The sequence below is a fragment of the Achroia grisella genome, unplaced genomic scaffold (genome assembly GCF_030625045.1).
Source record: "Achroia grisella isolate CSIRO2021 unplaced genomic scaffold, CSIRO_AGI_Agris_v1 utg1174, whole genome shotgun sequence".
In the NCBI taxonomy this organism is placed as follows: Eukaryota; Metazoa; Arthropoda; class Insecta; order Lepidoptera; family Pyralidae; genus Achroia; species Achroia grisella.
This window is the reverse complement of record NW_026712590.1, coordinates 1,709,367-1,724,648: the sequence shown is the minus strand read 5'-3', so window position 1 is coordinate 1,724,648 and position 15,282 is coordinate 1,709,367. Positions and strand designations below refer to the sequence as shown.

Below are 15,282 nucleotides of genomic sequence, written 5' to 3'. Positions count from 1 at the left end.
AACTTCTTATTATAACTTTATGCTTATGTTCATATCATAAAAAAATAATTATGACCCTGGACAATTAACACAGCGCCAACTAGTCCCAAGCTAAGCAGCGCTTGTGTTATGGGTACTAGACAACTGATATACTTAGATTTTTTTGTAAATACATACATAATACACATAGAAAACACCCAGACTGATACAAATAACCAAGAATACAAATGTTTGCACCGTGCGAGGAATCGTTCCTGCGACCATCGGAAGTAAAGCGGTGTGCTATACCGCTAGACCACCGAGTCATATAACATATCATAGAACTCGTCATATAACATATCATACAACGATTAGTTTTTTTCCCCAGCTGTACAAATATTAGTACTCGCCTGATAAAACGCGTTATCTGTCCGGCATGGGCCCAGTGTGTCAATAGTCTGAAGATCATTATTATTTATGTAGCTTATACCATACCAACGCTTTTTTATGTTTAGTGTAACATAATTCCTATAATACCGTGTTTAGGGCACAAAAACTCACTGCAACTCCCAAAACCTTCTCGTCAGTTCTTGATCTTTATATTACAACATTATAGGACTCCACGTAAAGTATAAACTAATAAATGCTATTAAAACATCAATCGCATTTTATTGCAACAAACATAGTCGATTAGAGAACCTTATTATTTTACAAAGTCGGTTGAAAAATACACCTTATTTGGTAGCAAATTAATTTTTACCTGACTCGATAAGTGTTAAAAAAAAATTTGGTTTAGCAGCAGCATATAATAGAATATATCATAATTTTGGTTATCATTGGTTTTAATAGCTATTATTGGTGTAGATTCACTGTATGATATACTGATTCAATAACGTTCTTTCAATACATGAATACCTAGTTTACCTTTAACCTACTTAATTGAAATAATTTTAGTTTTTAAATATTTTTTTTAAAAAGTTAATTTTATAATCAATAAATAATATGATACACTTTTTCAGTACTTGTAATATATCCTCGGTAGTATAGTGGTAAGTATCCCCGCCTGTCACGCGGGAGACCGGGGTTCGATTCCCCGCCGGGGAGAACTTTTTTTGCTATTTTTTTTAAGTATTATAGTTACAACAGATATTGACTTAATTTTTATTTAAATAATTTTAATATAAGCACTTTTAAAGATAATTTTTTTTCTACCACTCATTAGGGACATAAACTTATTATAAGATGAATGAACCAGAAGTGAATGTTTTTCTTTTAAATTAATGTTGTTCAGCATTAATGTTTTTAAGATTCTATAGAATGTATATACATACATATTTATTTATAAATACAGTTACATCATATATTTATACTTACTACTTATTACAAATTACATAATAATTTACTTAGTTTAAAATAGTTATCATACCATCTATTGTAAACATTTGTAACTATTAAACTTCTATGAAGTGCCATCTAGATTGTCATGCAGTAGACAAAAGACTAAAAGTAAATTAGGTCTTTAAAAATACCAACGCTCTGAATTTGGTAGTAATTATGAATCCTATCAACTATTTGAAATGTATCTAACGTTTAAAAAAGGTTCTATACAATAAATTCAAGTTTTAGTAGTGTAAAATAAAATAATATAAAAAATATATTTTTTTTCCTGTCGAAAGACAATAGATATTTAAAAATAACAGATATTTATTTAAATAACTTTGATACAGTCATTTTTCAATGTATGTATAATTTTGTTAAACGTATATAGAGAATATTATGTTTCATCATGTTTGAAATCTACTTGCATTTGATTTAGAATAGAATGTTTTTTTTTCAATGTATTCGTATATTTTTTTAATGTGTAAAGTACATGATACATCACTAGCAAAGATTATTTACAATATAGATCTGATAAATCATGGTGTAATAATTAAAACCCTGAATAAGATTTACTTCCACATCTTATGCTAGGTACTTTATTTAAATTAAGACAAAAAGTATGTTGGTATAGAGACTTACTAATCTGTCTAATGTTGTAACAGTTTAAAATAATTCTGTTCGACAATAGAAGCCTATATGGCATAATTTCCTGCATTACAAAGTATTCATTGACTGTATTCTTCTTTTTTAAATGAATTAAATATTATTATCTGGATCTGGCAATATTCATTTTGTTCCCTCTACTCGCTCGCTCGCTCCCTCTTGTGGAGATGGCAGCCAAACAAATGTTTTATTTTTCATTCGCGCTCAAGGCGTTGACTGTATCGACGCATTACGACAACTTTTGTTGACGGCCCTGCCTTGTCTATGGGAGTGTTTCTTCGTATTGAATTTGTGAGGAAATATTTTATTTTCAGTGATTTAACAAATACTAATACGATTTTCGCATGACAGTGAATAAAATACCCATTTGAAATGGCGTTGGAGGGTGTAAAAAGTGAAAAAAGTGAGGAAAACAATGGCAATGTGCCAGAAGGCAAGGCGAACGGAATCGACAACAAAAGTAAACAGGTAAGGATTTATTCATTTTTTATCTTTAATTTTCTTTACCTAAAATATGTACCTACACAAAAAAATACTGCTGTCAGTAAATTGTTTATGTTACAATTTTTTTTTCGTAAGTAACTAATTATCGTCGAAAGAAATAAATTATACTGTATAACTGATTGTAGAGACAGCTTGTTATGTTTCACTGCAGAAGTGCGAGCGGTCTATCGCGCAGCTATATTCTGAATCTGCACTGGGATATTTCGATATTATGACCTATTTTGGGAGTATGCGGTATTAGAGCTTCAGCACTGCAGATTTTTTTCGTGATGACACAACAGCTCTCTACATAATTTCTCGTTACCTCTCCCATTATAAGGATAAAACATTAGGTTTCGTTAATAAATTTGTGACTAAATCAATTAGGTAGTGGTAGGTCTTTTATGGTATACTATGCATATAGGTATGTTATTATCACAGTATGTCAGTACATACAGTATTTACATAACAGATACATAATATCCCTATCTATAAGTCACATTTGCTGTTAGTGTATATTGTATTATCGACCTATCTGTTGATAGGTACTTATTTTGGTCACCACAAATTTAAGACTTCTCTTTGCAAATAACAATTTGTGTAAATTTGTGACTACACAATTATGTAAAATTAAGTCTGCACTATTTTGTAATGTGGCCTATTCTACGATACTAGTTATTCAATTAAATTTTTCACTGTTAACTACAGTACCTTGCCCTAAAAATATTTTTGTTTTGTTTTCAAATAATATTAAATCAACTGGTGATTAAATAGATGTAAGAATTTATTACTTTACAAAATAAAATTTCCCGTTTACTTTTCTTTCTTTATGCTATAGTATTATTTCTATGTAAATGAATATGCCAGAAATATTTAAATGTATAAAAAATGTTTCATACTTGTTATGATATAGTACTCGGATTGAAATCACAATTATTCACAATGACTCTATTACTCCAGGGGTGTTAATCATCATTAATGATGCCAATTAAATTGACCTACTCTACTGACCCAATTATATTATGCTCTACATGTAGGTTTGGAATCTAATGCCGTCACTTGACAGTAATCACCTATTACTATCTACAGAAAAAAAAAATCTATGGACTTTGAATGTCTTAGGTTAAAGAATTTCAAGTTTACAATATTAATTACATTTATTCCCCATTGTTAATAACAGCATTTTTTTTATTTTTTTGGCATTTATTTTTGTAACAACTAAAAACAAAGTGATTACTTTGCTCAGTGTCAATAACAAAGTAGTTACTTTTAAATTAATAATGTAACATATTAATGAATATAAATAAATAAGTATTTCATACACACTATCAAGACAAAATGAAATTTATTTCTATGGTCATAGCCTTTAATAAGAAAATATTTGGTACTGGATTCGAATATAAAACTAGCTATTTCACAACTGACATGTTTACTGTTTACTAGTCATAATGTACATTGTAATGGTGGCCTATCCTAACTAAATCTATAATAGAGTCATACAACAGATGAATACATTTTATACCTCTTATGACATCATTGACTATGCCTGCCAGCATTCATAATAGACCTTCATGGTATTCAAGTAGAATTATGACTGAAGGTTTTATGTTTTATACATGTGTTTTCTATATCATAAAATAGTTTATCAAGTATCTTTTTAGTCTTATTATTAATGTGAGTAATTCAATTGTTATAGAAATGATTTTTGTTTGTATTATCTATTTCTGTTTATATTGATGCGTAATTGTTAACTACGCTACGTTATATAATGGTTAGTAACAAAACAGACATCTCTGTTCTGTGTGGATGCCCCCATCAGAAATTCGAAGCCAATTTGTGTTACGCGTGATTGCGTTTTACCCGATTGTCAAACAGTCCGCTTCATTCTGTCAAATGTTCATTAAAACGTGTCAATTGCAAATATTAGTAAATACTTTATTATGAAATTAACTACTTTAGGTCTATTGATACATAATAATTAAGATACATAACTCCATATAAGCGGTAGTTCCCCTTCATTAGGACATTTGTACTTAACTAAGTATTCATTTATTACTTGTGTCGATTATCCGAGATTATAATATTGCTGGTAGAACTTAGAACTTACTTATTTACTCTTATATATATTTTTTTATGTATTGCATCAGTCAGAAGTTATTTTATAATTATATAAATTTATCATAGTCTAGACCCTCAAAGTAGGTATTATCACGAGCCAACAAAAACATTGCTATCTAGCAATGTTTTGGGGCATTTGCCCTTCATTTTACGTACATCTCTGTCATTTTGTTGTGATTATGCATGCACGGGATAATAAAAAAAGTAACCAAAAACAAAAATTCAGAGATTTTGTCCCAGACAGTAAACAATCTATCTTATCATACTTATTGTTTTGATGATAATGTGTTATCTTATTAGTGTTTTGAATGTGATAAGTATTAATTCATCATTGTATATCACCGTAACAAAACTGAATAAACAGTTGTATACTAGTTGGTCATACGCATACGGATTTCTGTTATGGAATGTCAAACCGGGCTTCCGAAAAGTCATGTACATTTTTTACGTTCAGAACCATAAGATCAGGTCCAAAATAAACATGCCTTCACTGGGTTCGGTTGTGGTTGTAGTTTCGATTCCGGTCCGTACGAAATTTACGAAATCTGTGTAGCGATCCACATAAGATCATAGCTGGATTCGTGCGAAATTCTGAATAATATTTGGTTGTTACCTTAAATGTATGTTATGAGTTTGACGTCAAGTTAGATTGTGAAACGAGGACGGAAGAAAAAATTAAGACAAAAAACAGACGAAGTCACAGGAAATAACTGTCTATGTGTTTGCAACGTTCGAAATTTCAAATCTTTTCTGAAAAAAAAAACTAAATAATTTGACGATGACGATAAGCCGGTGAAATGTCCTACATGAATAAATGATTTTTGATTTAAAAGTATTCAAGGTATAGTGAATAGGAATTCACTCCTGTGAACTTGGCACACGATATTAAAAAAAATATATTTTTTAGAGTTCTGACGTCCTGTTGAAATTAGGTAAACAAGGCATAGTAGAATTTATGTGACTCGTTTTGCGCGGGAATATTGTTGATTGGGTGTTGCCGCGTTATGCAAGTAATCGGTTCACAATGGAACATCTGCTATGCATTTTTTGTACCCGGCCGGCCGTTGCTTTGCCCCAATTTAATGTTGTGCAGTTTATAATTGTATGCCCCACAGCTGAACAATATAGTTATATTCCTGCGTTATTTTATTTATTCATTCTCTTTTCATCTAGATTTAGATTATAATGTAATATTCTACAAATTAATTTTATTTAAGAAATTTATAATACCTAGCCTCTACGCTCATAATCATAACTGTATAGACGGAAACATTTTTAATTAATTTTGGATACAATTCTATGAAAGTATGAAGTACAAAAGTATATTAAACTAAGTAATTAATTAATAAGTGTCTATTAGTAGTCGTTAATTGTTTTTCATTCCAATTTCATTATAAACATCGACGAACGTATAAATAAAAATATATTTTATTCATAAAACTATAGATTAGAAATTGCAATGGCCACCATCTCAGTGTTATGATACAGATCGTAATATGATACACCATGTATTACGAGCGTTCATTGATATTGCCATTTAGAACGATTTGGTTCAGAAAATTGCTCACAAAGTCAAACTAAATTAACCATTTCGCCGATCTTTTGCTCTTTAGTTTGCTCGATAAAACGTAACAAGTCCTAAAAAAACAAGTACACATTTTTGCAGGAAAAAATATTTGTAGACGTAGAGGTTGACTAGTCAGTATCTGATTCGAGTCGAGAACGAAGGAATAAGAGCTAAATTGAGCGATCCCAGTCGCGAACTATTGGACTACCATATAGTTAGAAGTTCTTCCGGCAAGGTCGTTGCAGGTATGTGGACAGTATTGGGCGTGGTTGGCCCACCTTGCGGTTTATTCAATGGAAAAATCGTTATTTCTATCCATAATGGAGTTTCTAAGTAATAATGGATTGTCGACAACAATTTACAGCACAATTTGGAAGTTTCGGTAATAACATTGAAATGTAAACAAACAAATTGCATACTAGTTACTAGTAGGTACAGAAAAGAGGTAGAGAAGAGTAAGAGTCTTGTAAATCGATTCCAGTGTATACACCTGGATTTTTGTATATGTTCTAAGTATGTCTATCAGTTATAAATTACTAAAATAGATTGTGCAGAAACAATATAAATAGTCATAAAATGTTCTTTATAGAGTGTTGGAAAAAAGAAACATATTTCTTCTGAAAGTATGGATTTGTGTATATTTTTCATCAATCTCACTAATAAAATTTGATTGTATGGGTACAATTGTACATCTCTTTATAAGATTTCAGTTTGTAATAGCTGTAATTATTTTGAAACTAAATTATTATTTGCGTACAAAATCTATGTAGAATATTAACTACCCAAATTATACAATAACTTAAGCAAATACAGACTATACATATACATATGTGAGGTCGTTTGCACATAATGTATTAATATAATATTTTATTATCTCAAAATGTTACCATTTACACCAGATCCCATATCGTAAACAAAATCTATCATTCAAAGGAATTGCGCGGGAAAGAATACAGGTTAACGGCGACAGAGGAAAAGACGATATTGCTTCAATTCAAATAAGCCTACAACACAACTAAATTCTGAGAATAGTGTAAGTATATTTTCGAATGTTCCATGAGTTTAATAATAAAACTTATTCATTCCTGCATATTTCCAGAAGGTCGTAAACGCGAATATGTTTACTTAAAAGGCTATAAGAGTATCGAGAACCTTGACAACCGTATGCGTGACCTTGGAAGGGCTCTGGAGAACATGACGTCAGCATAGGGATCTGGGGTCCGCTGCCGCTTGTCCGGGAAATAAAGAGCTGTGTATGTCTTATGAAAATTCTTTTATAACATATATTTTGGTGTAGAAGGGAAGTTCTATTGAATTTGGTTTTTATATAGGTATAATATATTTTGAACGGGGAGAATGAAATATTAGGTGATTTGTGATGTCGGGCCGTATGTATGTGCATAACCTTAGAATAAGTAACTTCTTAAAAAATAAATGTTATGTCGTACTTTGTTTCAATTTAGTGTAGTTACTGAAATATATTGTACTTTGTAGGTATACGATAGGAATATTAGCGTGTCTAAGGCGTCGTTCAACTAACCTGGTATTAAAATCATAGCTACTCTCGTTATTTACATAAATGTATAAATAGATTACAGATAAACATTTTGAATTTTTTTTGGCTCTGCTTGTTTCGTTCAAGCTGTTTGCTGTGAACTATCCTGTAATACGTACTATGGAAGTAAACGTAGTGAGCATATGATATACAATAAGGATATAAGTAGGATTTCATAAAAATAATCAATATTAGTATCGTATAATTCAAATAACACACAAACGACTATCGAAAAACCAATATTTCATTATGAATAAATAAAATTATTGAGCCTTGTGCATAGAACTTTTCCTCGATCGTAATTTGCCCATCTACCGTGAATCCACTCACCGCCTATCTGCGTAGCAGCGCATTAGATATAAAAGAAGCTAAAAATGTATTTTGGCTATTGCATAGGAAATTATATATGTTTAACATATACATATGTATACTATTCTATGTCTGTTACCTATTTTCTATATCATAGTTATTTGAAATTGGAAATTAGTGTTTTACACATTTTCGTTAAAAATATATAAAGGTTGTTTAGAAACATGGAAATATTACATACCCAAGGACCCCAAATCGTATCCTTGGAAAAGGGCGGGCAAATTCGATTATTCCACTACAATTCACGGAGCCCTCGTAGAGGCGGCAGAGTTCATTAATATAACGCTCTACGTCGTGTCACAGTCACTCATCGAAAATTGATTTAACCCCTTCCTGGAATGTTATGGTTTTAAGCATTATATACATATTTTTTTTTAATGGATGACTATGGAACAGTGAAGGACGTTAGAATGAGCATGAATTTACCTATTAGCCCTTTAGTGGCGAAAACATCGGTAATTAACCATGATGCTTCCCAAGGGTGGGAAGGTAGGCGCGTGGAGTTCGAATTACTTACTAATCCTAAAGTTAGTAATGTACATTACTAATTTTAAGGCCAGCAGTTTTAATTACTAACAATGTGCTCCACGATATCCTGTGTCTATATAAAACATTGTGTAGATTCCATTAATTTGATTCCAACATACTGTTTTCTTGGGCTGCTGTTCCTTCATTTCGTAGAGTAGCGTGTGCATTCGGGATTTTTAACGGCGCGTTTATTTCGGTTACGACACCATTACGACCACGTAAATATGGATCGATATTGAGAAACGACAGTCATACTTCTATAAAAAATGAGGTCTGTTTCTTTCTATGGAAAGCAAAACCATTATTCTATTCGTTTCTTTACTTATATAAATTCTTTTTTGTTTATATTGGGCAAATATCTAAAGACGTGGAAAAGTAAAGAATCTGTGGGCTATACCATATTAAAGACAACCAAACCGAAGGAAACTTCCTTTAAATGCACACTTTATCTTCAATTGTACATTGTTACTCATATTACAGTACAAAAATAATTCTTATTACATCTAAAGACTTACCTTATGCTCCAGCGCACACGCAATTAAAAACCCAACCATTCCACGGTAATAAATTTTTATTTTATCTCGTTGCTCGTCGGACTTTTGGATAGGATTTTTTCCAAAAGTTATTTCCCAAACACATTGCCAACAGAAATAAGTACAGTACTAACATTTTTATAGTAACAAATACAGGTACGTTATGACATGACAGATTTAAGACATAGTTAATCTTTTAACTAACACCCACACAAAAGAATTTTGATGGTTTCCATGGATTTTATCAAATGATGTAATCCATGCCTTTGGGTTTTGACTATTTGTTATAATAAGACAATATATAAAAGTATTAATAAGTTTTGATTTGTAAAATGATTAAGTAATAAAAAACCATGAAGAAAGTCAGTTTAAAAATATAGAATTTAGCATATTAGCATGGGAACTACTTGAAAACGAGGACCCGCGTGAAATACTTTACTTGGACTTTGTTTAGAAATAAATTACTGAATTAAGTTCAATGAAAAGCATCAAATTAAATCCAATCAAAATATCTTTATTCATGTAGGACTATTACAGACTCTTATGATATGTTAAATGTATTGTCAGTTCGGAGTACTTTCAAGTTAAGAAGAACTGACAAGAAACTCAGCTCGTATTCTTGTCAAATAAGGTACATGATTATAATAATAAAGATTCATTTTTAAATTCACATTTGGGAGAATAGCAAGATGCTGGTCTTGCTATTCTCCCAAATGTAAAATATAATATAGTATCGCAATTTTGTCAAAAAATAGTCTAGTCAGTGGTCGTAATCCGGACAGACCCCAGTCCGCACAAGCAGCACCCGTTCACTAGTATAACGGATGAGCTAGCCATCATTGCACTCAACCATATTAGATGTCATCATATATATTTACAGATGTACTGTGTCATAAATTTACACTTTTAACCTAAATTCACGTAAGTATTACCAAGGAAGGCTAGTAAATAAATAACAAGTACAAATTGTCTTGACAGTCGCTTGTTACATAAAGTGCACATTGTCACATGTCTTGCACGTCTAAGCATTGACAATGTATTTCTTTTATTGGAGAGTGGTTACGCATACCAATTGGTCCATTGAAGCCCTAACGAGAGCGAGAGCACAACAAATAATAGGACAGAATCAGAGATGAATGTATTCAATTTGTTTTGTGAACCGTGTCATGTCGTATATCTTACATTTGTTACACTCACGACATCTTTGGGCACATAGTTTTAAGTTGTACAATTGTATATTGTTTTATTAAACTGGAATACCTAACAACATACTATTGATGGTACGCGGTAACCGTCGCCTTTATGTATATGAACATCACGTTATTATGTGACACCCATAATATCACTCATGCGATGCCGTTCCAGATGATTTTATTTATGTTTATCATTCTGTAATTTCACTACTCAATCGCACTCTACAATCGAAATGCAGCTTACAAAATGTTTGGCGGTTGAAATAGGTGAGACTGAGATAGCCACGCAGTCGACTTTTTGCTGTCTATCTCTGATTTGGTTTTTTATATAGATGATAAAGGTATCGTGCATGCATTGTTTCACGTGTAGAATATTATTTAGACACAGGAAAGTTTATGTTATTGTAATAAGCACACTGCCTTGATGCTTCTATACTAATTTACTCACGGATGAGTTCAAGTTGCATCCACTATTAGGTTTTTTGTTGGTTAATGTTTGTGGTCAAACTGAGTGATGGTTGGTGCAGGTAAAGCCGCGGACATTGTCTAGTGTATTAGAAATGTGTATATTTACACAAGTGAAAGTGTTATGATTATTACTTGCTCAATCAAACTCTCGTGTATTATAACAGTGGCGCCAATTCGACAAAGCTTTGTTTTATCTTTTTTAGGCCATTTGTTGCGTAGTATTCACTGCTAAACACTCGAGAGAAAGTAGTTCTGACATTTGGCTATTGTTAGTTCAAGAGAGCTTTATTTATAGTAGATACCTATTTTTATAATGAAAGTAAAACTATCCATCTGGATTATAAAAGAGGCATTTCTAAATGCCAGACGTTTATTCAGTATTGAATTAAATTATGCAAGAAGAAGCGTAAATATAAGTCTACTTGTCGTTGTGATTAATGATTTCATTTTATAATCAACAATTAAAGCTATCAACAATATATATTAAAATTAGTAATAACTGTTTTGTATATAATTATTACTTAGTTAATACGTGAAAGATATATGAGCCAAAATTATTATTGTGGGATTTCATCAACGTAATAGAATACAAAACAATGATTGTTATATTACTTATACATACAGATAAGTAGATGTATCATCTTGTTTATATCTCAGAAATGGCTTAATCGATTTGAATACGGTTTTCCAAAAAGGCATTGTGGTAAGCTCTCTAAAAATTTTGTGTTTGTCTTATTCCAATCCACTTGTAAACAAAAACGTTTTGAACCATTCTTATTCCGAATACCACAAGTACGAAGTCGCGTGGTTACCAGTGGAAACCACGTGGAGGTCGGCCTGTCGTAAATTGTGGTTGGATCTAGCCCTAAGTGGCCAATGTGGTTAGGACATTGTGGTTAGGATCTAGCCCCTTTATTAATAATTTCCTTCTCCCCTCACAAATTTATTAAATTAAACAGCGGATGAAGTCGCGGAGCAGAGCTAGTGATATATCGCGGAACGCTTTATTTAAGCTTTCAGTACAAAGTCTGTGGTGTTATAATTCTGGAGAACGTTGAAAGTGAATTATTCAATGCGATTCTTAGTATTGATTGTATACAATACAGAAACACGCTCGCGGTGTTACCAGCTTAATGGATTTCCCACTAGTATCGGTAAATTTAACATACTGTTTGGTGAGCAAACTTTGTTGCAATAATTATAACTGCCATTGAAAAAGAAATATATAACTTATACTTATTTTAACTACTTAACCTTTATTATTATTATACCTTTATTATATATTTTAGAATATTAATTCCGTTGGTCTATACATAATAAAAAAAATCTAGTATTATTTTTATTTAAACTATAAGCATTTTTTATGGAAAATAAAATTACTTTTTGTGATTATTTTAGCAGTTTTATTCAAACTTTGTTGGCAACACTGCATACTAGTGATATCCGTGTGGTGTTTATTTTTCTTAATGCTTGCGTAATAAAGTTGAATATCGTACAGGATTCTGTGTAACCAAAATACAATCGATTGCTCTTTAATAGGGGCACGAGTGTAGCAGGTGGGTTTTATTTTGAGAAAGTTACGCTGTAATTGCAAATATTAGTAATTCACACGTTTTTATCACAATATTCAGGAGAAATATATGTATATTATGTATATTCATTCGGCTGTGTTTAGACCACTTATAAACTTGTTTCAATAGTTTTTTTTTATAACTGCGTCATCGTGTTGTGTGGCGATAAATATACACATTTATAATGATAATAACAAAAACCTAGCGTGTCCGGAATGGCTTTCGTGAATTCGTGACCAACCACAACAAAACTAGAGAAATGTATACACGCACTAGTTCGAAATTTCGGTCCTTTCATTCCCTAAATAGACAAAAAACTAAAAAAAAGCATACTTGACCTTGACCATATCATTGGTTCATACCAGACCATATCATTGGACATCTGTGGTTGATATCTTTAGTATACATACTTACTAACTTTAAAATGCTTTGTGGTAGAAATAACTATTTACTAATCTGTTTCAATAAGGTCATTAATTTATTATCTATAAATAAACTATGTAAAATTTTGGCAAATTCCATATGTTTGAGGCTGGAAACATTTCGTACCTCGTAAAATTTTCCGGAAATTAATCATTTTGTCTATGGACTTTCATTGCATCCAAATGCCGTGCCGACCATGGCTTGGGCTCGCTCTAATGGCGGCTGGCTAATTTCGTTTCTTTTACGACCGTTTTGTTTATATTTACAGGAAAAAAAATAGTTCGTTGTCTACTGACCTACAAACGATAGTACTTTGTTATAAGAAGCACTATGAACGGTGATATATCTCTATGAGTTCTTTGTTTATCATAGACAAAGTTTTCATTATTTGAAATTTAGTATCACTATGAATACACTATTTGTTTTGTTGTTATCGCATTGTATAATAGTTGAAATTAACTGTGCTTATTTAATGTGCGAATGTTTCTTAATAAAGCTCCTCGACAATCTGATAACTTTATAATGTTCGCTCTTTGATTCACACACGTTAGGGTGCAGTCTGACTTAACCCACAAACATCATGATTTTCGATCATAAACTCCCGAATCACTGCATCGATTTGAGATTTTTTTTCACTTTATTATGTTAAAATATACATATATTAATATTATAACATAGGTTACTCTGGAATAATGTATTTTACAAAGTTCTGGATTTTATATTCCTCAACAAAATCTGCTCTCTTTTGATCCACTTTATAATATGGGTAATTTGTTCGCAATTTCGAAACTGATTTTCATCAATCCTTTATTTTAATATTCCCTAATACATCTTTTACCGTATAATTCTATACATGACTTTAAGGTCACTTATAAACATGTATACATAAAAGTTGATGTGCTATAATTGCTGCAAGTGTAATTAAAACAATGAGTTTGATATCAAGAAATTATGAAAGAGATACTTATAAACCGGAAGACGTTACGTGAGACACTACCGGTGCTTAGCTGCATTCTCCAGGGAGATAATGGCGGCTTTATCAAGTTCCCGAGACAGTAATATGATACTGCTTATATTTAGATGCGTAATATAGTAATAATAATAATAGTATAATAAATATATAATTATTTTATTTTATACAATAATTATATTATAGAATTATTATAATAAATAACCCTGGACAATTAACACAGCGTCATCTAATCCTACGGCAAGTAAGGCTTGTTTTATGGTAATAGATAACTCATATAAATACTTAGATATTTATTTTTTTGTAAATACATACATACATATACGTAGAAAACACCTAGGACCACATAAACGAATGACGATTTTGCCAGCGCTAACACAACAGTATACGCATACAGGTATTAAATGATGGAATTATGCAATGATGAAGAAAAAAGAATTAGATCATTTGAGGAATTCATTAGGAATTAACAATAATAGTTTCGAGGGCAACCGCGAATGTGTCGACCTGGTAGGGTACATTACTAGTAATGGGGTCAATAGCCTCTATTACTAACAATCCCATACCCCACGTAACATATGCAATAATAAAAAATAGAAGATATTATAGATAGATAATAGAAACGTTGGAAGGGTGTCTGAACACTCATTGTCAGAGCATATTAATTATAATGCGTCATTGGTTAAGCTATAAAATCGTGTTAAAAAGGGCAACAACAGTTCCGACTGAAGAATGCGTATTATGGGGCCTCGAAAGCCGTGGGGCATTGTTTCCTTTCCACTTGGCTGACCATCTGATGACGCCATGCACCGCCACTTCCCGATGAAACAAGTGGATAAACAAACCGTAGATATAAAATGAAAAAAGTACTTAACAATTATGTTTTTAGTACATTATTGTGACGTCTTTTGACTGTCTTCTTATAGATATTCTCTATTTAATAGTATATTACGTAGGTACATGTACATAAAAAAGTAAAAATAATTGCAAGTTTTTTTATGTATAATTTGTCGAACACTCGTCAGAATGGTCGAACATATTAAATTAGTTTATCTCCTTATATTAGACATAGCTATTATTATTTTCGAACCGCACATTCAGATTATAATGTCTAAGACTAATTATGTAATAGTTTAGCGGCAAATCAAATAATTATAATAAAACTATAAACAAAAGAGTTTGCTCAGTGCATATACATTTTTACAGCAATTAGTGCAGATTAAAGTTTTGTTTAAATAATATACGAAATATTTTTTAATTCCTAATATAAAAAAATATGTTTATCTCACATATTGCACACGTTGCCCATATTGCATGCTTTAGTCACAAGCTACTATCGCGGGTTCAATGACCGGCGCCATGTGCCGAGGTGAAGTGAATTTTTTCATTGTTAAACTGTCTTGAAAAAGAGTGAAAAATTTACTGTATTTTTTGTTGCTATATAAATGTGTGTTGTTGTTTGGTCTCTTAACATTTTTTAATTAGTGAGATCATTGGATTTAA

The 15,282-nt window shown here is 31.4% G+C and overlaps 1 protein-coding gene and 1 non-coding gene across 2 annotated transcripts in view; both read left to right on the top strand.

The window, feature by feature from the left end:
* Window positions 1-990: 990 nt before the first annotated feature.
* Trnad-guc (transfer RNA aspartic acid (anticodon GUC)) lies at window positions 991-1,062 on the top strand. The gene has a single exon. It is a non-coding gene; the product is annotated as a tRNA-Asp (tRNA).
* Window positions 1,063-2,216: 1,154 nt separating this feature from the next.
* The window catches only part of LOC131851616 (ankyrin-3-like), a 138,544-nt gene continuing 125,478 nt past the window's right edge, over window positions 2,217-15,282 (top strand). The window contains 1 exon segment of the mRNA XM_059202137.1: window positions 2,217-2,469. Within this exon segment, the coding sequence (XP_059058120.1) occupies window positions 2,374-2,469 (96 nt within the window). The 5' untranslated portion in view covers window positions 2,217-2,373.